At 42.9% G+C, this 25,932-nt stretch overlaps 1 protein-coding gene across 1 annotated transcript in view; it reads left to right on the plus strand.

The window, feature by feature from the left end:
• grin2ba (glutamate receptor, ionotropic, N-methyl D-aspartate 2B, genome duplicate a) overlaps nucleotides 1-25,932 on the plus strand; it is a 138,940-nt gene that overhangs the window by 11,453 nt on the left and 101,555 nt on the right. The window contains exon 3 of the mRNA XM_084743844.1: nucleotides 15,675-16,313. Within this exon, the coding sequence (XP_084599970.1) occupies nucleotides 15,675-16,313 (639 nt within the window). The remainder of the gene's footprint in view (nucleotides 1-15,674; nucleotides 16,314-25,932) is intronic.

Consider the following 25,932-nt stretch of genomic DNA (forward strand, 5'->3'; position numbering starts at 1 on the left):
CCTTCAAAAAACCTAGAACTAAAAGTATGTGTCATCTGCAATTTTGAAATTTTCCATTATGAGCATTATAAGTAAACCATTACTGCTGACTCAACTCTTGACAGATTATCTAAAACAAAATATTAGAGCATCTCAGGGGCCCATCTGGCCTTTGAAAGGTCCACAAAGAAATTCATTTGAAAAAGTGAAAAGCATTGGGTTCATTCAAGATGAGCCAGGCCTGAACTCATGACTGGAGATTGTCACACAGTGAATGCCAATTGGATTTGTGTCTCACTTGAGCTCTTGCTCTGATATCATGCACACATGGATAACAATAACCTCACAATAACCTGGGAAGCACCAAAAATACATTTAACCAACTAAACAGCAATGTCTGACTGGAGCTGCGTTTTTGTGCTGCTGAGGTTTAAAAATGTACTAAAAGTATATCTTCACGTATTTCTTTTTTTAATGTAAATATTTAATATTCATTGTATATGCATATTTTTAATGAATATCCCTTAAATTTGATTATTAAAGAATTGTGACCTAGACATCTGGACCTCAAACATATCTTTGGCATATCTTTACTGCAGTTTCTCACAACCTACATGTTGATGCTGAAATCAAGCTACAGTATTGGCCGTGGCGATATATCGGTCTGGCTCGAAGGTAGACAGACCTGCACATATGCTTGTTAGCGCACATGCTCCAACACACTCGCACTTAGTTTTGTGCTCACAGTTGAAACCACCTTGCTGTGAGAAATGAGACACTTCCCCTCCTCATGAGCGTTAGCGCCCCCACCGCTCCGCTCCTCTCGCTGCCCCACCTCCTCCACGGTGGACTCACTCTCTCTGGTGGATGGGAGCCCGCGGTCGGGTCTTCATAAATCAAGATGTTACCACCGGCGCTATAAGGCTACTTTTTAATTAAAACTGTGAATCAGTCGGCCCTGATTATGAATTGTACTCTGCTGCCACTGAATAAAATATACAGGGCTCACTTCTTCTCCCCCTCTGACTCTTACTCTCTCTGTCTCTTTCTGTCTCGCTATTTCTGCCCCCCCCCCCCCCCCCCCCATCTCTCTCTCTTGTTGCTCGCTGCTCAATTTTCCAGCAGAAATTGAGAATGTCCACAGCAGGCCTTGGTCATGCACAGCTACTGAAGGTTGACATCATTGTGAAATAGCTGAGGAGCTTAGCAGTTGCATAAATTTAATAACTCAATATGGAGGGTCTGGCGCCACTGGGGTCAACACCATTATATCACACAAAACAGCCAGGAGGACAGAAACACACCACTAAAGCTACTGGGCCACTGGGCCCTGTTTACCACACACTACTCCTTTAATTATGTGACAACAAGTGGAATATGCTGTTGTGGGGTTGTATGATCCTATCAAAGCAGAGACGAGAGAGCAGTCAGCATCATGATAGTAACAAGAGAAAGCTTTTGTCCACCGGTCATATTAGATGAGCGCTGAATGCATCTGAGATAAACAATGAAAATGGCTCCTGTTTTTATGACAGTCATGAAGACAGAAGCCACAAGAAGAGCAACTCAGGCAGGAGAGGGAGCGGCTCTGCTTTGCACTGTCAAAGGCCAGTGACAGCAGCAGCGCTATACTGTCAAATGAAATAAATAAAACCCAAATGTATGAATATATTTATATGCAAAACAGTGAGTCTTAAAAGCTCCTCTTAGGAGTACCACCAGGTTGAAGCTTAACAGCATGTCTCCTTCAAGGGGCCCTATTGCTAATTTATGACCTTTGCATGTCGTGCAAGCACAACTGACACCGTCCTGGGGAGATACGGGGATGAGCCAGCCCTCAACGGAGCAGAAATTAGCCCGATGGAACTCGGCAGTGGAGCTGGAACAGAGCGCGGGGCTGCTGCTCCCGCTTCCCTTTACATTATGTCAGCGGGCGAGAGCAAGGAGGAAGGACTAACTGGAATTCAATCTTACAGCTTTGCACAAACAAACTCATGAATGATAATGGGTTGCTAATTGAAGGTACTGGAGCGATTCCCTCCGCTGACTGTGGCGCCACAAATGGAGTCCTCCGGGTAGCCATGGCGACAGGCGCAGAGAGGCTCTGGAGGTCTCCTGACCTGAGCTGGAGTCAGATCATCTTTTACACATGCTCCCCATAGTCAGCGCCACCATTTGGATTTATTTGCATGCATGAATATTTATAAGTAAGCTGTTTGCAGTTGATGCATCACTGAACTGTTTGAAAAGTTAGTTCAAGTGTAGGGTTGTCTTTACATGTGACATTTCAGATGCACATATTCTAATGGGGTTACTTGCTGTCCATGTGATTGCGAGTTTATTTAGATGTGAATTCCAGTGTAAGAATTCAACTTTAGTTACTTTATTTCACATTTATTTAATCAATATTAAAGAGATAAAACAATTTAGTTATTTATCAGTCATCTGTATTGATGTTTACTAGAGCTGCACAAGTAGTCACAATGTGTCCAAAGGTAATATCCAAACAGCAGAACCCTGCAAGGAAAAATATGTGACAAAACACTGTTCTAAGTAAGTACTGTGCTGTAGAGATGACCTAAAAGAAAAGAAAACATATTTGGCAAAGAACCCAACAAATGTCACATGACTTTAATAGTGTCATGTATCATAATATCACAATTTCAGTCAAAATAATCGTAATAGGGCTTTTTTCATATCGTGCAGCCCTAATGTTTCCAAAATTATATTTCATCACTGATTAGCATCTGAAAGTGATGTGAAGGGGCAGCAGGCGGGCACAGTGGGGAACCACGATGCATGTCCTTAAGCAGTCCCCCGCTGAGTGTCTGACCTGTAGAGGTTTCCTTGAGCAAGACATTGAATCTCTACCAGCTGCAAGGTTGTCATTGTGTAGCTGACCGCTTGTGCTGACCTTGTCATGGACAGCAACAAAAGAAAGAGAATTTCTTTACTCTTAGCAGATGCTTTAAAAAGCTGCTTTTGTCCAAGGGATGGTATATTATCAGCTCAAAGAGCAACATACTATTTGGCATCTCCAAGACATTTTATCTGTGGTTTTGTCTGCCCTGTCATACTGTTCTGGGATTAGAAAAGCTGTCTTAGCTGTGTGGAAACTGGTTTTACTCTGGTGCCACCCACCATGCTTAGGTGTTCACCTGTGGCAGTGTGTTTGTTCCTGTCTGCTTCTATTCCTGCTGAATGTGTGCCGGTGAGCTGGCCAGTCTGACTAACTGTCTTTTTTGTGTAGCTCACTGGCTGCTGCCTGTCGAACTGGCAAACCTGCCCGTCTGTCTGTGTCCGTACGCAGCGCTGCTGTTCTTCTCCGGGCTGTATGTCTCTCAGGCTGAGCGTTGGCTGGGATTAAATCCGGGGGACATCCGTTGGAGAGACGCTCGTAGATGTCATTATCCCTGTGGGGAGTCTCATCATCATCCCGCGGCGGAGAGGCGCTCCGCACGCCAGCCCGGGAAGACCGCAAGAGAGAGGGAGGGAGACAGCCGTGACAGCCTTACGTCTGCAAGAAAATTGTGATGATCATGCGAAAAAACAACACCCGAAAAAAGGCTGGAGATGAGCGCAGCCTCTTTCTCTGCGTGTGCATTGTGGGCTCCTGTCGAAAATAAATCTTCAGCATCACAACTGCAGATAGTGAAATCCATCCTGTAGCAGCTTCTAATCATGGCAGGTCCCGTGCAAGAATACCTGGAATTAATTGAAATGTGTAAAATTAGCAACAGAATTGATAGCTGAAAATGAAAGTCATCAGTCAATATTCCGCCTCAGGGGAGAGGGAGGAGATAGCTTTCCTGCAGTGTGTTTGCAGAGGTGGTGTGAATCAGAGAGGGCTGTAAAAGATTATGGGTGGGTGATTTTACATACACTTTTTGTTATTACATGTGGACTGTGATGCTGGGAAAATTACAGTTTTGTGTAGGTGTTTATAGCCTGGCAAATTCTTAAACTGTGGCCAGTCATCTTCAACATTTTTATTGTGTAAAAAGTGATACTTTTACGTAAAAATTCCTTAAATATCTTTAGTTTTCCTGTATATGCACTTTGTTCTCTTCCTTTCATAGGGTTAGTGATGTATGTATTGTACTGGCAGACATCGTAGACACTGTACAGCAGCAGATTAGGCTGTGTTCTTGCTTAAGCATATTTCAGGGCCTGGGTTTTGATGTATCCGAGTGTATCCATGAAATGTTGATTTCCACTCGAAGAGGCAGATTTTGAGCATGCAGCCACACTGTATATCACTATCTTCTGTTAAGAAACCGATCCAGTACAACATCCAGTCGAGATTATTTCCCTCCACAATGGAGTGGTGCGGATACCTTGCTACACAACATTGTTGTTTCTCACTAGTACACACACATAAACGCACTCACACCCACAAAAAACAAACAACAACAACAACAACAACACTTGCACACCTACTAATCCAAAAAGGCAGAATCCTGGTGCCAAAAATAACAGCTTGGAATGAGATGGATAGAGGAGGACAGATTATTGTGGCTCTAATCTGTGAAAAGCTGACAATAAAACACATTTAAAGTGATTACAGCGCTGTTATTGGCATGGGGGTCACTCAATGCACCACGCGTGTACCGTTCCTATCCCTAGCTTTACCTCTCAACAGACAATGCAGTCTGCTGCGTAATTCCACACGTATAAACAGTCCTGTAAAGGTCTTTCACAATGACACGCGGACCAAAGCACTAATGCTGATGCAAGGCAGATGAGGAGAGAGAAGGCGAGTGGATAAAATGAGGCGGGAGGGAAGCGAGAACAGAAAACAGAGCAGAAAGAAAAGTCGGGACAGAAGAGGGGAAGAACAGAGTGGAGAGAGGGATTTCGGAGCTGAAGCCACAAATCATGGAGAAGATTAAGCGTCTCCTCTGTGAGGCGGAGTAGGTGTAAATAGAAACGTGTCCCTGGGAGAGATCCTAGAGACCAAGTGCTTATCTCCCTGAGTGTTGTCAAAACACATTTGTCAATCTGAAGTGTTTAAGTGTCTTTGTGTCTATAGGAGGCTTGATATGCAAAAATATACAACTGATGCTAGATGGAAAATGAGTAGCAACAAACATGAACATACAAACACACCACCTTAGACTACACAAAACTGCTTTCACTCTAGTGTGACCCCTGGCCTGATGGAAGTGTGTGGACGAGCGAGTTGATCATGCATTATCTCTGTGTGCGACTTCCTCAGCTGCAGGACCAGCACATCATCAAACAGCTGCAGGCGCTTTTACCCGTTCAACAGCTGCCACGTCTCAGGAAACGATGAGAAAATGCTTCACACTGTGACTGTGTCTGCCCAGTAAATTAGCCGAGCGAGTGTGGGGCTCTGGCGATGCCTTACTCTTCCCCTCACACTGTAATGTGTCCTGTGGGAGCATCGTTTGGACGGGATGTGTGCTCGCTGGGCAGCTTCGTGGCCTGGCCACGGACAGGAACAGCTGCTGGGAGCTTGGGCAGGAGGCCTGCATTGTGGTTATTCATTTGGGGGGAATATTTGATATCAAACGTGATATTTGTAAGATTGGACACCCAGTGCTGCCCCGCTCAACTAGTAGCTGTCCATTACACCTCAAAAAGCAACATGCAATGCAGAATTAGTGTGTCAACAAGCAAGGATCCAGGCAGCCAAGCAGACTGCTGGTCAGTTGTTTTGAATAAGATTATTCAGCAAGAATAGTTGTATATAGGGTATTTTCTTTTGGTTCATGATCTGTGATTAATCTGATGATGATCAGCCCTGATAGAAGGAACGGTTCGAACTGAGTCCCCGTTTTTTCTTCAGCAAACGTGTAGAGATGTGTGAACGGGGCATTGATACACTCTTTTTCCTCACAAAACATTTTGATTTGTTCAAAGTGACAATGAATCAGCTAAATGAAGGCAACAGTGTTGTGATTTGGACTGTTGAACGTGTGGGTCAAGAAGCAGAGCCTTGCTGAGGTGGCACAGTTTAAAATAAGTGATCGAGGTGAACCAGGATGACCCTCTGATGCATAACAATGAAGAGTACCCTAATGAGGAATGGTGTACAACGTTATCAGGGCAAATAAGTGCGGTAGATAGTTGTGGATCTTATGCTAAAGAGTTGCTGCATTATCTTGTGAAAGGCCGGCGTAGATTGAAGGTCAGTTTGAAGAGCATAATAAAATTATAAAACCTGATCCACAAAAGAATTTTTGACTGGTTTGCATTTTTCTTCTCAGGGAAGTTTGAATAACTGTGCAAAGTTGTTAAAGGCCCTTGTTAAGTGGCTTGGTTTAACATTTACATGATTTTAAACCTGCTCCTTGTATACAGTATATTCACACAGAACTTTGGCTAGGAGCCAGCTGGAATCATCCACATAATTTTAATAATTAATTAAGCACAGCCCCTTCATACTGTCTTATAATTGGGGAATACCGCATGATTTGTCTAAGAGCTTACCTTAAATTGCATCCAATACGAGAGCGACCGACTGTTAAGACTTGGGCTTAATGCCAATGAGCATGGATCAAATGCAGCTTGTCATATTAAGTCCGTTCCTAACCAATTTTGTGTAAATTTTAGGAATCATGATGCGTTTAATAATGGTTTTATAAATGCACCGACTGCCTGCCCTTGCCTTCTGTTCTCTTGGCATCTCCTGTACACTGGACTCTGTGATGGATGTGATGGAACCACATGCTCTTTGGCACTCCAATAACTCTACAACTGACGGATAAATAAAAAGTGTACCTTAATTAGCCCTTGCTTGCTAGCCAACCGCACGCTCACATCATTATTATTCATTTTAATAATTACAAGTATGCTCAATACAAAGTTGACCACATAGTTGCAACTAATTCCCACTGCTCCTCTTAAACCTACAGTTAATTTAGTCAGTTGACTTGATCGCAGACTGAGGGAACAGATTGAAATCAAAATCACACATGTAACATGTGTCACATATCAGAGATGTCCCATCTCTGACGTGCGTCATGCCATATGCCAGTGATGGTGCAACTGTTACACTCTTCTCTACCGTATTTAATCTGCACATACATTTAAACAGGCCCCCAATCAGTCACTAATTGATTAATTAAATATCACTAATGCAACAAATATTAAAAATATGCTTCATTTGTGATAAACATTTTGCTGTAAAGGTCCAGATTTTAAGGTTTACATGGCTCTATTGGCAGATTATGACAGTATGGAAGTTTCTTTTCATAGGTTATTAATTACTTGATTGATTTATTAATAAGAATTGGTGTATTTTTGTTCCCTTAGAATGAGCTGTTTATATCTACATAGGGTGCGTGTTCTCTTCCATGTTGCGACGCCACATTTCCATATGGTAACCCAGAATGGACAAACCAAAGACTGGCTCCATATGCACAAGTCTGCACAAGTTTTAATGGTTCAGTGACTTGATGTGATTTTGGACAATAAGTCAGTTAGTTTATTTTTAAACTGTGAAATATCCTGCCTTCATTACATGTCTTTGTCACAAGTGTTAACCCCTTTTGATGGATCATTGGTTGGTTGGACCTTACTGTACAAATTCACGTCACTAAAAAGAGGAAACCAATTAAAAATAATTTCAAATCAATAGTTTATTCCAGATGATGCCTAAAGCTGTTCTTCTGGCAGGCTGAATTGGAAACTAAAATATAGACCTGTGGATAATATTGATGAATGTTGGAGCAGCAGCTGTAGAGACAGACAGTTTCCCTTTTAATATCACGCATATCTCAGACAAATATGGCTTAAAGCAATGTGGACCAGTTCTCTGTGGTGGTGGAGGGAGTTTATTCAGCTCACTCAGGACTCGTCCTGTTCAATGTGAATGCAGCAGGCCCATGGACAAACAGAGCAGCATAGAGCTGTAAGGTAGTGGAGGATACGACACTGCACATCAGGTTATTCGCACACACTAATCACCCACAGACACTCAGCTTATAAATACACTAGATAATGTGAGCAGAGGCATAATCATAGACCTCATACACAGGACCCCTGACCCCCTGCTGCCATAATTATTCCATATATAACAAACATCTTATCCGCTGCTCAACGGGACAAATTGCCCCAAAATCAAAAATACATATTTTTCCTCTTTTCTGTAGTGCTAGTTATCCATCTAGATAGTTGTGGTGTGAGTTGCCAAGTTTTGGAGATACCAGCTGTAAAGATGTCTGTGGATTATCTTGCATGATTTCTTGAAAGAGATACTTCACCTTTTTGTGAGCAGAGTCATGTAGGAACTATTTTCCTTCTGCAGTAGAATCTACTGGAACTAGTTTTTTTCTACTAGAAAGAAAGTAGTTCATCTGTGTAAGTGCTCACAACAAGGTCTGTGTATTATCTTGAGCGACTGAGTCATGATTTCTGTAAAGAGACAATGCTGTTGAATTTTTCAAATTTATTTTTTTTGGCACTTTGGGCACCACATGCCGAGTGCCACCTAGTCCCATTAAATTGAGAGAAGGCAGACATCTCTCTGGCCAATATCTCCAAAACTTGGCAACTCTGACCAAAATGATCTACATGTACAAATAGCACTACGGGTAAAACGAATAAGAAATATATAGATTTTTTATTTTGGGTGAGTATAATTTGAAACAGTGCATAGACTCATATCACATAATCCCTTTCAATCATCACTTATGATGCACTGCAAAGGTGGTTTCTGTATCTGCAGAGACCCTGTCCTCTGCCTCTATTTCCTCACTTTTTCCTCATTGTTTTGCTGTGGTCTGGATGTTTCACCAGCCCAAAACCTTGGTATTTGATGTGCAGATGTGTTTAGTAGAGTCAGTAGGATTTGTCTGTCCATTCATAAAGTCCATCTTCATTTTCTCTAAATATCTTCTGTCCTCTGTTCTGAATCTTGTCCAGGCGGTATATTTCTGCTTCAGTCTGCGTTCAGTCAGCCAACCTTAAAGTTATACAAAGAGAAATAACCCTTCAAACAATCTTTAAATAGAGAGTTGAAGGCAACAACAAGCCCTCAGTCGTCTGCTCCTATTCTCCCCCCCAACACGGTGCCACAGGTTGTGTGTGTGTGATCAGCTGCCCCCACGTCTCGCCGCTTTGTGGTCAAAGAGGTTGTCCAGGTAACGTTTTTCTTTCATCACCTGTCAGCACTTGTTCTGGGTCAGGGCAATGTGCCACCTGAGGGCTCAGCCTCAAAACACAAAGAAAGGCACAACGTGGGGCCAAACAGCTCAACAGCGTTACGTTACAGTTGTCAGAAATAGTCGAGTCTTTTGAGTCCTTATCGCTGGCGAATGCTAAAAGCCGCAGATGAAGTTTCTCCCGCTCATCTCTTCAATTCTTGTAATGAAATCGCGAGCTAGCACCGACAAAAGAATTATGCTCATAAGTAGCCTCGAGTGTGCGTGGGGTTTGACGTAACGGGCAATTTCTCAAACTCCTGGTACTTATTCTGCTGCTGCTGCTGATACGTGAACCGCTCATCATGACATTCTCATTTCAATTAAAAGGAGGAATGAAGCCGCTGCAGCACGCCTGACTTAGCGGTTAAGATAATGTACTTGCACCATAGACGTTTTCAAGTCATCCGGAGAGATATAGAGAGATTGTCTTTCCGTGCCATCTTCTGCTGTCCTCCTAAATATCAAACTAGGCAATAAATGTGAAAAATTGCCAGTCGCCTTTGTCCTCCAGTTTTCATGCAAATAACACCATCGACAAACCTGACACTTACCACATAATGAGAAGAGGGCGATGAGAGAGTGCGAGCGCAAGAGAGAGATAAGTGGGAGAATTGAGAGGAAGCATTGTTCGAAGAGACAAAATGATAAAACACGGAGAGAAAGAGATAAATAGAGTTAAAAGAAAGAAAAGGAAAGAGGGAATTGGGGAGGAAGAGAGCGATGGGCGCTTCAGCGTCCCCTCTTTCTGGAAATAGACACCATTATGCCTTTGGATTGGTCCTGGAGTCACTGAACATGTGATTGCAAAGCCTGGCTGGTCTGCTTTGGTGAGGGGGCTGTTGAGTGGCTGCTTCAGAACATCATGTACAGACACAGGTCCAAACACATCATCACACACACACACTCACTCACACACCACCTTCCACCTCCTCAGCAGGCTGTACAGACAGGCTGCATGAATATTTATCAGAGCATTTTATAATGAGTTCGCACGTTAGACCAATTTCTTTCATATTCTCGTGTATTGCAGGTTTGCCGGCGATTCCGGTGTCCAGCTGATTTTGCCGCTCATCAGTATGTGGCGCAGTGACCCGCGCTGTGGCCTGGTCACATCCCTGGGGCAGCAGGGCGCTCGCCATCTCAAAATGCGACCACGCAGGCTGAGAAATGTTTTTAATATTGTCATGTGCTGTCCGCTGTTGAATCAATTTCAAATCAAAAGCATCTCATCACTAAAGATTAGCGCTAAGGTGACATTTTTCTCTGCTGGCTTTCAGGTGAACAAAGAAAAAACACAAATGTCAGTTCTAAGAATGCATTAGGGAGAGCAAGCCACTGCCAGCGCTGTTCACAACCTTTCAAACCAAATTCATCAACTACACACACACACACACACACACATGCACGCACTTCTACTGCCCACAAGCGCACACACCATTCTCGGCAGTAATGCTTTCTGTCCTGGGTGGATTTATTACTGCAAGAGCAGAATATGTAGTGATTGGAACTGAGAGCTGTTCAGTCACATATATTAAATAAAAAAACTTGAACAATATGGTGCTTGTTTGTGTACCTGTAAGGCCAGGAAAGATATTTTGATTGACTGGGAAGCCTCTTTTTTCCTGATTGTGTGTATGTGTGTTGCAGTTTGTCTTTGTTTGACCTGGCCTCTAACAGTTGGTCTGTGTTTGACACATGCAGGGGTCTGCTGTGGACTCCCTCCCCTTGTTATAATTGTGTGATTTATGGCTGACAAAAAAAAAAAAACGGAGAAAGGGGAGCCAATTACAGAGCTGTAATATCTGCGTCATGCCTCATATCCCCCCGCTCTGTCAACTTTTCACCACAGCAATATGAGCCATGTTAACCTTGATGTTCATTAATGACTATTACCCAGTTTACTGTCCATTAGGGCCCACTTAGTACCTGGTGTTGTTTTGGTTGGGGTCGGTAACTACCTGAAACACCGCGTTCTTACCTAATTGGCCGCTGCCTTGTTGCATCCGTACAGTAACACAGGCTCAAGCTGTCATAACCAGGCAATAGGGACAGGAATGCTCTCCTTAGTCCAGCTATGTTAGTAATGATATTTTCTGCTTTTCAGATTAAACATGGCTTCATATTTTTTATGGGGACAGTTCACCCATAAATCAAAAACTGCTCACAACAAGGTCTTTGGCTTTTCTACCAAAGAAACACATATTACACACACAGATCTCTGTTTTGTGTTTTTATTTGAGCCCCTGTCACTGGTTTAAGGTGGGCAGTGCTTAAGGTACAGGTGATATCATGAACCTCCATGTGTGCACCTATCAGAATTTAGCAATATTTGAATTAATATAGATGTGTAGAGAACCTGTTTTTACAGTTTGTGGTTTGTATGCTGATGTCACCAAGCCACTGACCTGATGAAATACATGAGCTGGCTATTTGAACATTAAACTCTAAATAAATAAAAGGATGCTTTTTTTTTAACTTCAGAGCTGGAAATAATGATTATTTTTATTATCAATTAATCTCTATTATTTTCTCAAATAACTGATTAGTTGTTTGGTCTATAAAATGTTAGAAAATGTTAAATGAAATGTTGATCGGTCACAGAAGATCATTTTATTGTTTAGTATCATGTACACGTTTGCACTGGTTCTGCATGTTGTAAAATAAAGCAGAATTACAAGAGTACCCACAAATTCCTTGAAATACTTTTTAGAAGTAAACTGTTCTCCTGCAAAGAAACACGTTGACATTTTTTTCTTCCACTTTTTAATTACATGTATAAACACACAATATGAAATTCATGCACACACACACTTTTCCATTGTTAAACATATTTGTTCATTCAGAAAACATTCCCTATGACAAGAAGGTTTAAGAAAAGCAGAAGAGTGTGTGTGTTTGTGTGTGTGTGTGTGTGGGGGGGGGTTGGACCTCAGGGGTCTCGGGCTGGTAGAGGCTAGCTGCGGTCCACCCGTGTGTAACTGATCTGGATGCTGTGTGCGCTGGTGTGGCTAATAGAGCAAATGGTGGGTGAGACGCGAGGGCTGGCTGACGGGGAAATGGGGTCATTTAGTGTCATAACCTCACTGGTGTAATCTACAGTTTAATACACGCCTTTTGTGTTTCTTTATGAGACATGCTTTGACTCACTGTGGAACTTTTTAATGGCCTCATCTTTCTGAATGATCATTGGAGTTACACAGTGCGTTGGCTAATATAATCTGAACCCTGGGGACGCGCGCGTGTGTGTGTCGAGTGCCTGTGTGTGTGTGCAGGCTACTGTGTGTAACAGTGAGAGGGAGATGGTGACTTTGGTGTGAGCGTGAAAAGGAGTGTGTTTTCTGTGTGTGTGTGTGTGTGTGTGTGTGTGTGTTCACGTGTAAAATGTGTCAGAGGTCTCTATGCTAATCTTTGCATGAGAGGAATCAGTGTGTAAAATAAACCCAGTTTAAGGATGCACAGCAGTGTGTGTGTGTGTGTGTGTGTGCAGTACATCACTGCATTTACATGATCAATGCTTATTGCGAAATGTGTGTGTGTATCTCCGTGTCCATCAACTGTGTCTGTATGTGTGCGCATGTAGGCCTATTTTAATTGTTGCCATGGAAACAGAGTGCTGCCAGAGAAGTCCAGATTCAAAGAGGGCATCTCTCTCTCTCTCTCTGTCTCACTCTGTGACTCTCCTCCTCTCCATCTTTCTTTCACTTCCTCCTCTTCTCTTCCATCCAGCTTTCTCTGTCTCTTATCACTCCTGTCTTCCTCTCCTCTCTCCACTTTCTTTCATCTTTCTCGCATCTCACCAAGGTCCTCCTCGGTTTACACTCTCTGTCTCTCTCTCTCTCTGCTGTTTCCTCCCACTCCCCTCCCTCCTCTGTCTACTCGTGCCTCTTATCATCCCTCCCTCATTCCTTCCCTCCCACCTCTCCATCCTTCCTGGAGAGTGGTGTGCAATTGACTATTAACACAGGGACCTGTAATTAGAGCTGACGAACCTCCAGCAATTAGTTTTCCCTAAAGAAGTTGTTCTGTCATCTCCGCATACATCCCTTTATCCTTCTCTCAATCTCCTCCGTGCTTTTTCTTCCTCTCTGTCATTTCCTGTCTTATTAGCTGTCAGCTCCACAGGCTGCTTATTGTTTTAGTGTTTTTGTTTTTCTTTGTACCTTCCATCCGCCTTGTTCAATGCAGACATGTATGAGATATACACACAATACACCACTCAGAACAAGTTTATGAGCGACTACACCCCCACTGTCCCGGGCATCGCTCTGCCCACAAAACCGAAGCGAACATCTATTCCCACTGACTGTACACCTACACAGTCTATATGCTGAGAGACTGAAGAGGACACATGCCCTCCCACACACTGAGATGTAAACATATAGACAACACACACATCTTCTTCTGAAAAGCTTCTTTTTCATGTCTGCCTTGGTCTCCATCTGTGTTGTTTCTGCTGTCCCATCTTGCTTCCATCCAGTGCTGCAATTGACGATTATTTTCACTGTTGATTAAATTGTGGATTATTTTCTCAATTAATCGATTAGTTATTTGGTCTACAAATTGTCAGAGAATGGTGTAAAATTTTGGTCAGTGTTTTCCATAGCCCAAGATCATGTTTTCAACTGTCTTGTTTACTGTCCTCACCGAAACACTGCTCAATAAAGAAAATTCACATTTAACAAGCTGGAATCAGGAAATTTTGACTTTTATTTTGTTTAAAAAGTTACACAATTTATTGAAGTTGGTGATTAATAGTAGACAACAAGGGCTGTTCTGCAATATACAAAATATATATCTCAGTACACACATTTTCTCTATAATAACCGACAGTAAATTCTCAAATAGTGCAAACACATGATGATTTTATAGACTATGATGTATTGCTGTAGATTAAACTACTCAACAGTATATAAAATAGTTAAAACCCCAACCTTAATATCTGCAGCAGTAAAATACAACATACACATTTATGCAGCAATAATATTAATCCAAAAATATCAGATATGTAAAACTAAAACACTGACAAGGACAGTTTTACAAAAGACATTTTTTAAAGTATATTTTGCTATAATACATACATGCTTTTATTAATATTTAGAATTCAGAAGTTTAACTTTAGTGAGAAGTAAAGAAGTTGAACCGAGGTGATATGGACAAAATAAAATATTTTTTTATCCCAATATGGAGTATGAATATGACTTAGTGCTTCCACAAAATATTAACACAATGAGATTTTTGATAAATAATCATCATATTTCCTGAGTGTGTAAAGACAAATAGCAGAACAGCTAGAACAATCTGGTTAGTTCAGAAAATTGCATCACTTTACTGTAATACAACCTTTAAAAGCAGGAAAAGGTAATACATATCTCATATCACAATATAAAGATATCTAGTCTCATATTACAATAGTGATATAATATCAATATATTTCCCAGCCCTATTGACAGCTAATCAATTAATCATTGCAGCTCTGCTGCTGCCATTACTTTCCTGCTCTTGTCGTCTCTGGATCATGCTCATTTCCCCTCTCCCTCTTTCTTTTCTTTTGCTTTTTTCACCGGCCCACATGGCCCTTCCTCCCCTCTGCATCCCTATTAATGAAAAGCTCTATAAATAAGTACAGAGAGAAGGGAGTCGCACAGAGAGATACGGTCAAGTAGAACGTGGGAGGGAGGTGGAAGGATGGAGGGATGGACAGTGAACGGCTATGAGTGCTAAACTAGGCCAATAGGGGTTGAGGGAGGAGGGCGGGTATCATATCAAAGTGTTGCGAGTTGCTCCGAGCGCCGCCGCCGTCAATCACTTAATCAATTTCGGCGTCAGTCAGTTTGTCTGTGTCTCGGGTTGGTGTGTCACTCATCTCGCTCCAGACAGTTTGTCAGTCAGTCTGAGTTTGGCGTGGAGCCGTCTTTTTCCTCCGTCTGCCCTTTCTCTCGTCTGCATTCCATGTGCGACTTGTTTCCTTCTTCCCTCACACCCCCCCCCCCCCCCCCCCTCCTCCCCCGTCAAGAAGCCAGCATCTCATCTGGAGGGAGAGTTTATATCCTCCATAATATATACCATAATGCTGCTTCAGAACATTCAGTATGAATTATTGATCCGTGTGAGATTATACGTAAACTATACGCCACCGTAACATGTATCTGTGTGAGTGTTTATGCACTATTTATGTGCGTCAAGTGTGACCTCTCCTCTCATCCCTCTTTGCGTCTTTAAAGCCTTGTTTTCCACAAGGTTTCCCTTCATTCACCCCCCCCCGGTGCCCCATTTTTGTGGACTGACATTGATATGCACTGATTCATATGATGCATGTAGCCCCTCGGCAATTCACTTTATTCAATCAATGTTGCATGGTGCTGTGTTAACCTCTATTTCCTTCTGTCTCCCACCTCTCTCTTCCCTCCCTTCATTTTCTCTCTTGTTATCTTGCTTTACCAAATCTCTGCCTCCCCCTTCTTTCCTTTTCTCTCCATCTCCTCCTCTTCCTCTCTATCTCCTCCTCTTCCTCTGTCTCTCCAGGTATTTCTCTCCCACTCCTTCACCATGCCTGTCTGCGGCTGCCGCAGCCCCTCCCCACCTCGCGGCCAAGCCGGGGCCTCCTCCTCCGCCCCCTCTGTCGCCCAGGAGCAAGAGAGGCGAGTCCGACCCCTACATCCACCCCCGCCTCCATCGCTCCACCGCCGCACCAGCGCCTCTCTCTGCCTCTCCCTTCTCCTCCTGCTGCTCTGCCTTCTCCACCTTCCCCCGGCCTGCCACTCACGGAGAGAGAAGGGCGGGGGAGGCGGTGGCGGCCACTACATCCCCATTCCCCAGCCACCTCCTCACCACATGGCCCTGCCCAACATCCTGCGCGGCCTCAGCATCGCTGTCGTCCTGGTGGGCAACTCCAGCGAGGTGGCGCTGGCCGGTGCTCGGGAGAAGGAGGACTTCCTACACATGGCGCCCAACGTGGAGGTGCTGACCATGAATGAGACAGACCCTAAAAGCATCATCAAGAGCATCTGTGACCTAATGACAGAGCACTGGCTGCAGGGCGTGGTGTTTGGAGATGACACAGACCAGGAGGCCATTGCCCAAATCCTTGACTTCATTTCAGCCCAGACCCATATCCCCATCCTCGGAGTCCGCGGAGGCTCTTCCATGATCATGGCTGCCAAGGTAGGACACTCAAAGTCCCTCTTCAGTAAACTTGCACTCATCTTCAACCAGCACAGGTTATGTAAGAACAAAAAAAACAAAAAAAAAACATTTAAAGTAATTGTACAAGGAAGTATGTGTGGGTGGTTTGAGTGTTAAAATATAAAGAGCTGCTCACATTGGAAACGGTGAATGGAAAGTGCTGGTCTGCACTGCTAAATGTAGTGTCCTGGACTAACCCCTAACTGTTACCACTGCACAAAATGTTTAAAATGATAGAACTTACAAAATTATGGTTAACAGACAAAAATCCCCTACTTATTAGATTGCCACTGTAGTGTAATCTATGATAATGTTTGCTTCTGTGAACTCAAATCTCTGCTGGATTCAACAAAAGATGTATGTAAAGCATTTAGTCCTTGCATCAGTGTTTTGGCGTGTCAGCCATGACGGTCTACTTTTGTTACAGATCCTGGTTAGATTCACCAGGACTCTGTGCTTTAGAAGTGTCCTGCATAACTTGAACCTATTGCTGCTTCATTGTCCTCTTAATATCAAGTTTGTCCAAAACAGTGACGCCATTTTGACTCATTAGGATTCCTCTTCTCATCCCCTACTGCCATACTGCATCGGTATTAACTCTGGGTGCAGACAGACAGGCAGACAGACAGAAACGCAGACAGGCAGGGTAAGCTCGGGTGTCTGACTTGAAAGACACACTGCCAACAGTGCTGATGCCAGTGACAGGATCAGCTGGAGATTGCACCAGAACAGAGAGCTAGATCTCTGCCTATTTACTAGGCCTTGCCTAATGGGATAAAGCAATCTGCTGCTGCTTTATCTGTGTCCGCCTGGGATCTGGGCTTGGACCCCATTCCACAAAATCAGCTCATTCATTTGGTACTTTGTGCATAAATCCAGCTGTATTAAATAATAAGCAGTTAAGGAAAAACGAGACTTAAAGGGATAGTTCAGATTATTTGAAGTGGGGTTGTGTGAGGTGCTTAGCTGTTGTCTGTGTATTAGATACAGTGGATGGCGGTCGTCACACCCCGAGTTTGGAGAACAGAGATGACGCTAAGCAAAGTACTGCTGTGCACGGGGTCAGCAACATCTATTTTAGCTAATTAAAAAAGGCCCATCTCAAAAAATCAATATCAGTTTAAGTGTGGGCTCTATTTTCAATATTGTCATCATTTTACCTTGCTGTCAGACAGCCTTCTCTGTTCAGAAACTGCCATCATACAAGCCAAAGGTCACTCTCTTCTGCTCAGCCAGACTCCTTTTGCAAAATCAGTCATTTTGCCTTGCAGAACACAGGAGTTGCTGGTCTACCGCTGCCTCGATCTGTTTGCTTTTGTTGTTGTGTAACTTCTGTGACTCCATACTGGCCTTTAAATTCACAAAAGTCACACAATAAAGCAAACTAAGTAAGCAATCGAGGCAACATGAGGCAAGCAGCTCCTGTGTTCTGGGTTTTTTGCCAGTGGAGTCTGGTTGGTTTGGAGAGAGCGCAATATTTGGCTCATATAAAAACAGTTTCGCATTGGAAAAGGTTGTCTGACAACAAGGTAAAGTGATGAAAATATTATAAATATAGCTTATACTTGAACCTATATTGATTTTGTGTTTTTAGGTAGGTGTTTTTTAGATGACTTACACATGTTTTGCTGCTGACCCTGACCCACAATTGTACGTTGGTTAACTTCTTAAACCGGGATGTCATCTACTGTAATATGCTGACTAAGGATGACCTCATACAGGCCCACTTAAAATAATTCCTTCTATAACTTTAATGTGACTTCCATTAGGGGAAAGTAAAACCTTTATTAACACTTGAAGCTGTTTGATTCGGGGGCCTCGTAGAGACTCTTTTATCAGACATCTTATCAACTCAGCCATCCTTGTCTCCACACTGTCCTCCCCCAGTTCATCTGTTGACCCTCTAGTGTCAACAGGTCTTTGTACCAGCAGAGACATGAGTTGTGGTGACGTGGCAAGGCCAGCGGCCACCACTGAAACTCTTCTCTCTGTTCCTTCTCATTAGAGCACTAAGAAGAGAAATGGCAGGGAACCGTCCACTCCCATTTAAAACTGCGCTCTTCCGAGCGCACATGCAAGAACTGCTCCACAGCACAGTGCTCATACAGGCGCACACCTTCTCCACTTTCTTAAAAATCTGCTCCTGAACTGTGACCACATGTGCCTTTTACCCCTGACCCCACTAAACGCATGTCTTAAAAACATGTAAGTCTTTTAGAGCTGCCAGGTGCCCTCCTGGATGACTACATTCCACCTGAAAATTTATGTCTGTCCCTTAATTTCATGAAAAAATGTGGGGATGTGGGAGGAGAAGGGCAACAGGAGGCAGTGAGTGGGGCGATAGTGAAGGAATGCATGGGCCTCTGTGTGTGTGTTTGTGTGTGTGTGTGAGTGTGAGTATCATTCATTAAGCACACGTGCCCTAAGTGCACCAGGCAGCAGGAAAGAGCAGTGTTTTGTGGCAGAGGTTTAAATGGATTTCCCCCGGCCACAAGCCAGAGTGTGCCTCTCCTGAGAGCTTCCTCCTGGCTGCACCGGGGCCCAGGAGAGCGAGGACGGGGCTGCGCTCAGGCTCAGTCTCCAAACGGATTTGTGTCTGCCTAATGGGCTGAGACAATGGAGTGGCGAAAATACGATAGAGAAGGATCAGAAGGAGGGAGAGAGGGAGGGAGAGACACGGGGAAAAGAGGAGAAATTGAGATAGTGAGGATGAGATCGGGTGGAAGAAATTCTACTTTGAGTAAAAACGGGAAGGGGCAAGAGAGGCAGGCGTTATCTGAGGGGTTTTGGGCCTGATCAGGTGGGGTTCAGATGGGGCTGCCTGTGCAGGTGATAGACAGATGAGGTTAGAGGACGAGGGCTGAGTCAACAGCTGAAGAGGAGACAGAGTTTGACACTGTTCAGACTGGGAGGAAAAAGAGGGAGGAAGGGAGGGAGAGAGGAGGCATGAAAAATGTCTCTGAAAGTGAGTAGGAGATGCACAGAGAGATAAAGAGAGATGAGGAGGGGAAAGAAAGAATAAGGAGAAGAAACTTTTCTTCCTTATGGGCAGCAGAGATGGAGAAAAAGCGATAGAGAGTAATTGTGGAAGGTAGAAGGAAAGGACGAATTTATAGAGCTTAAGAAAGATTGGGCTGCAGTATGTGTTTTTTTTTTTTTACCGTGAGTGAGTGTCTCAAGGAAATGGACTGACAAAGATTTGGAAATAGGGATTGCAATATGAGGTGTTTATCTTATGGCCTCGCTCCATCACACACACACACAAGTACACACACAGATGTGTGCATGGTCAAAACTGAAGGCCATACGCAGCTATTAGAGTTGGCAAGACACCCCCTCCTTTTTCATTACACATCCGAGGAAGGATGATAACAGGGAGCGACACGGAGGGCGGAGAATACAACATTTTGATTTTTAGTGCGGGCTGAATAGGAAAAGAATTTGGGGGAACGGTACAAGATAATTCCATAAAATGTACCCTCCGGAGTGGTCTACTGTAGTGCTGTGTGAAGAGTCAGGTCGAATCAGAATCAGGAGAACACTTTTCTGCTCACATATGCATCTACGTACAGTATTACTTGGTGTTTGTGGTGATGAAACACTGAGCTAAGCGCAGCGTTACGTGCCAATGGGAGATACAGTACCACGCCCCATACAGTCCTGCATCATTGCATCACAGCTGCCTCTCAATCAGCCTTACGACTCCATGAGTCTTCTGACATCTGTAACAAGAACAAAACTGGATTCTTTAGAGCAGTCCCTCTTGGGGTTGGAGCAAAACTACAGCAGTAGCTTAGCAATAAAAAGCGGGTTTGCATTTGTATGTACAGCTTTCCAGTGGGAAGTAGGGCTGGGTCATTTGGCTTATACATAATATCTTGATGTTCTTAGGCTATTTAAGATACATGATATCTCGATTTTGGCATTTTCTGTAAAATGAAATACTGTAAATTCCAAGATAGTGCAAACATATGATCTTGTAGAATATGATGCATTGCTGTAGATAAAGGAGAAATATGTAAGTCCTTCACATTCAAACATGAATTCATGGTATATTGATGGTATATTAAGTTGATTTAGTAGCCTATATGGTTAAAGTGAGTTGTCTCCTACTTCCTCCCCAGACTCAAAGCTCAGGCATTTTGCCTGCAGGCTGCAGGAACACTGAGCCTACGAGCGCAAGACAAGCGCAACATTACACTTTGACAATGACAAGCGATGACAAGCCCTACACTCTGAGTTCATCAGCTGTTTATAACTGCCAGGTGTCTGTCAATGTAAAGCTATGCCCAAAAACAAAAGCCCACCGCTCCAAAAATACACACTCTGTAGAGTTCAATGACTGCCTGCCAGACTCCATCAACACATTGCTCAATTTACGCCTTCTAAAAGATCATTTTATGATTTAGAACAGTAAATATATTACAGACTTGTAATTTAAACACCTACAACAGTAAAATGCAGCATACAAATTAATGCAGCTGTAACAATAAAACACTGACAGGGACCGTTTTTCCTGCAGAATTACTGTTTTAAGTTATTTTTTTTGTATATAATTTCACTGTAGTAAGGTTTAGAGTGCATTTCTTTTACTTGTAGTGGAAGATGTTCACAGTGGGTTTGGTATTAGTATAGTTTTTAAGTGATGGACCTGAACACTTCCATTTTAAGGAAGGTGTGCTTCTGGATAACTTGAGTGTGTGTGTTGGGGGTCAAGAGGAGTTTGTTGTCTGGTTAAAGACAATCAAAAATGAAGACTAAATTAAAATGAACATAACCTCAAACTGTCTTCCAGATATGTTTTGGAGCTGGAAGCAATGGGGATGGTAACAAACGCAATTATATGTTACATAAACAGGGAACTGAACTGATCTACACATTTTGTGGCTGATTCAAGTTGCGTAACTACCCCTCAGCTGTAACCAATAGAAACACTGAAAAACGATATCGCTGTATCGCTCATTAATTCATATTTTTTTAATCAAATGTGGCTATGTACTGCCTGTAGTTAGTGCTAGTGTGGAGAAAGAGTCAACTTGTGTATAAGCTTGAAAGTAAGAGAGTTAAATAGATGAAGGGATGAAACGAGGAAGCCAGGCGGCTCCAGCATTAACAAGGAGTGAGGAGGAAGGCGGCGGAGAAGGGGAAAGGAGAGAGATGGATGGAGGCAAAGGGCACTCACATCTATATCAATGAATAAGATCAGTGAGGGAGGGCCGAGCGGTAAGTAAGAGGATGAGAGCACTGAGTGCACGACTGAGAAAGAGAGACGGAGAGAGGGTGAGGCAGAGTGACATAGAGCTTGTGTTTGCAGGGAGTGCAGCAGCAGGTGTATCGCCATCTATCCAACGTAGCCAGTGTTACATGAAGAAGAGAAGCTGCCTCTTTGCTCAGGAAATCGCAGCCTAAATGGAGGAGGACTGAAGGAGGAGAGAAAGATGGATAGAGCGCAGCTGTACCCACATCTGTGAAAGACAGGACAAGATAAAGGAGGAGGTGGAGACGGAGAAGAGAGAGGGAATGCATCCAAGAGTTTTAGGGGGTGTGTGTGTCCTTGTGCATCTGTGTGTGTGTGTGTGTGTTGTTACCTAGCCAACATTGCTGTAGTTGCCAGTCTTTTGTCTGTAGTGGTTTCCAGCACCACCCTGTGTGTTGTCCCTTTACAGTGTGTGTTGGGCTGCAGCAATCAGTGTGATCTAAAGCTTTGGCTAATGCTCATATTATCAAGACATGGTGAGCCATTTTCCTCAGCTTGTCTAGAAGGTATGGCTTTGTAGTCGTACAAATAGCTGTAGTTGTCGCTGATCACCCCAGGGCCACTACATAATACGAACAGCGAGCTAATCTGTAAGTGGAGGCTGCTGGTGCTGTAGATTAGGAGAGAGATAGCATCCACTTGTGCGCAGGATTTAAATGTAAGATCGTCAGCAATTAATGAAAAAAGGAACGGCAGCCAAACCTGATGACCTTAGGGAAAATATAGTATAATATGTATATCATTTGCACACATGCAAACATATGCAGTCAGACGCATTAAAACAGCACAGGCATGCTCACGCCCACACACATGTGTTTTCATAAATATATGGTAAGAGCGTGTGTTACAAGGGCAATTAATGTATGAATATTAAATAGATAATGGAAGAAATGCTAAGCTAGATCCACGATGAGCTGCTGCTGCTGCAACATCATCATCATCATCACATACACACATAACTGACAGGCGCTCCCACACACAAGCAAATCTGTTCCCGGCCATCTTTTGTGTAACTGGCAGCCGTCTCCAGGAACAAGACAGCGGGATGTGATCAATTAACTTTTGCCCAAATAATTCAGGCTTTTCTTCATTTCCAATGTGGTTGTTTGCCTGTGGGTGTCCAAGCCTTTTGTAACGAGAGGGAGAGAGCGATTTTGTGTTTGAGTGCAACTGTCCCTGTGTGTGTGTGTGTGTGTGTGTGTGTGTGTGTGTGTGTGTGTGTATGGGTGTGCGCGCGCACTAATTCTTCAGAGGAAACAGGCTTGATGATAGTGTAGAATTGGTGTTGAACTGTGTCCAGGGATAATTGTTGTGGAGGATGTGTGTGTGTGCATGTGTGTGTGAAATGAGCCAGTTGAACCATTTAATCACAGCACCGGGGTGAATTCAGAGGAGCAATTAATGTCCATACCTCATTTTCCAAAGAAACGTGTTGCCCTTGTCCTCTGTATTTATGTTTAGCCTACGTTTAGGTAGGCCTGGGCAGTAAAGTAATAGGCATTTGTATCGTCAATAGACACTTCATCAGTAGGAAAAGGAAAAATGTTCAGTAAAATGTTCCGTAGTTTTACTTGAATGCATTAAATGCAAACTGCCATGAAAGCACATAACATATCCACCCTGGCTCATAAAATCATGTCCGTGTGGAGTGAGCTACAAGTGACACACAAACAGCCAATCATTTAACAAGTGTGCATTTCAGTTTCACCATCGACATGTGACGCAACGAAACGTAACATTTTATTGTGATACATTTTGTAGCCATATCACCTAGTAGGTCTGTGGGAATAGAACTTCCTGTTTCCTGTTTGAGGTACATTCCCCATGTCCTCTTTATTCCAGTGGGTAGAACATAAATGTGTCTGCATTTATATTCCCAATTAATGTCCTACAATAGCACCTATTGTTGTAGTAATCACTGAGGTCCTGTACTCTATTAATGTAATGTGCTGTTCGGCTTGGCAGCACCGCGTCCTTGCTAAAACATAGACGCAATTAGGAGCATTTGTAAACGATAAGAGAATTAAAAAGCGAGTGTTCCCGTGCCTGATGTCTCTCTCAGTGTGTCTCTTTTGTCTGTTTTTAGTTCTCTTCCTTTTTTTGCTGTCTGTTTCTCGCTGTTCCTGTCTCTTTCACATCTCTCTCCCCTAATTGTTTAGTTCATTCATGGATTTTGTTGTGTCCTGTAAAGCACAGTAAACCCCCTGTAACAGCTTTCTGATCTTTCCTTTCATCCTGGATATGTTCTGTCTCTTTCTGTTTTGCTGCTCCTGTTGTCCAGTTTTACTCCCTGGTGTTTCTGTGTTAGTTGTTTTTATCCCTTTTTCATATGGCTTTCCTCAATTGCTCAAACATCACATGGAGATTTCCTTATCTGAAAATTTCCACGTGAATATGTGGATATATGCTGAAAGTAGATCTTGTTTCTTTTACCATAACACAAATAAAAATTATGTTGAACACAGTATGCGAAAGCCAAAATTCCTAACACACACATTGATTGAAAAAAAAAGAATTTAAATTGTATTCAAGGCTGAATGCTTTCTTCTCTAGAGTGCCAATATAAGGGCTGGCATGTCCATGCTTTCCAACTTGCTGTTTCTTACTTTTTTATGCAATAGTTCTTGAAAATGTCGGATAATGCACTGTGCTCATGACACACCTTGATTGGCAGCACTCCCCTTAAGATCTGTGGTGACAGAAGGTCACAGAATTCTGGAGGTAACAAAAACTAACTCCTCAAGCAGATACTTTATAGTTTTCCATGCAATGGCACAGTGGCTGCTCCCTCATCTGCCATTACATGAATATTTTACACTGACCTGCTGACAGAAAATGACCATCGTCTTACTTTTTAGGAGCATTTTAATGAACAGCTGTGGTCAGTGATCACCTCAGTGACAATCACATTGTGTTTCTTTACAAAAAAAAAAAAAGTCACTGTGGGTTTTGTCGTGTGCAAGTTTTTAATGTGGAGCATAAATAGCACAAAAGCATCAACAATTAGTTAATTAATTGATTGGTCGTTTGAAAGACAGTTAGTTGCCAACAATTTTAATAATGGATTAATCGTTCCAGTAATTTTTCAAGTAAAAATGTCAAACATTTGCTGGTGCCAGCGTCTTAAAGGTAAGGATTTGCTGCTTTTCTTTGTCATCTGTGATAGTAAATGAAGAGTCTTTGGGTTTTGGACTGTTGGTTGGACAAAAGAGGCAATTTGACGTCCCTTTAGGAAATTGAGATAAACATTCACAATTACTGACATTTAATAGACTAGGCCTGGGTGACATAGTGGAAAGTGTATCAAGATGAAGTGTCATATCAGTAGATACATTGTTTTTTATCTGCACTGATTTTGTTGCTGTTTCTGTATGTCTCAAATGCTGTTTGTTGTCTCAAATGTAACTCCACACTGTTTCTCACATGGTGATAGGGCAACCAAACAACACACCTGTTGAATGTTGCATTTTACTGTAACACCTAGGGATATGATAGGCTGTTTATGAGCCAGCGAGGGAGAACACGTCAGGTTTGTCTATTAAACAATTGGCTGTTCATGTGCCACTTGTAGCACGTTGCATTATCAAAGGATGTGACAGGCTGTTTATGAGCCGGGGTGTATTCATTTTGTGCTTTCATGGTGGTTTTCATTCATTGCATTAAAGTGAAACTGTTGCTATTGCCTATAATAGACTAAATGATTAATCAATTAATTCTGAAAATAATATTCAGATTCAGACTCATAACAGAGAGATATATCCACATCTACTGAGAGATATTCGGAAGGTTTCTGAAGAAACTGGGTTTCCTGGTGCAGCATAGCTTGGTAATGCCTGATTTCTCATGGTGGAAATGTCCCACTACTAGTCTCTTCTTACCGTCTCATTGTCCTGGTTTAGAAAATGTGACAACCCACTGTGTGTGTTCCCCTTTTCTGGAGAAAGAAAGATCGAGAGAGAGGGAGAGGGAGAGGGAGAGAACGAGGAGGATAGGAAGAGGTAGTGAAAAATATCGAGAGTCCTAAATTTATGTGTCCTATTTTCCAACCCCGTTGGTCTCAATTTACTCCGGCCATTTAGAATGTGGCCATTTTTAAACTCACCCCATAACTTTCTTCTATACCTCACCCTCCCTGAATTGCCTCACTTTCACTCTTTCCATCTCACATTCTGTTTCCTTCCTCTGCTCTATTGCTTTACATTGTAGACAGATTGCTGCCATATACTTGATTAACGTTGGCAGTTACAATGGTTATGTGTACTTAGAGAGGAGAAGTGAAATAATTTGAAATAAGATGAAATAGCTGTGGTTGAAAGACCGTTTTCAATGTTCTCTTTAGCC

This window comes from Lutjanus erythropterus, chromosome 19 (assembly GCF_056507025.1).
Source record: "Lutjanus erythropterus isolate fLutEry1 chromosome 19, fLutEry1.hap2, whole genome shotgun sequence".
Lineage (NCBI taxonomy): Eukaryota > Metazoa > Chordata > Actinopteri > Lutjaniformes > Lutjanidae > Lutjanus > Lutjanus erythropterus.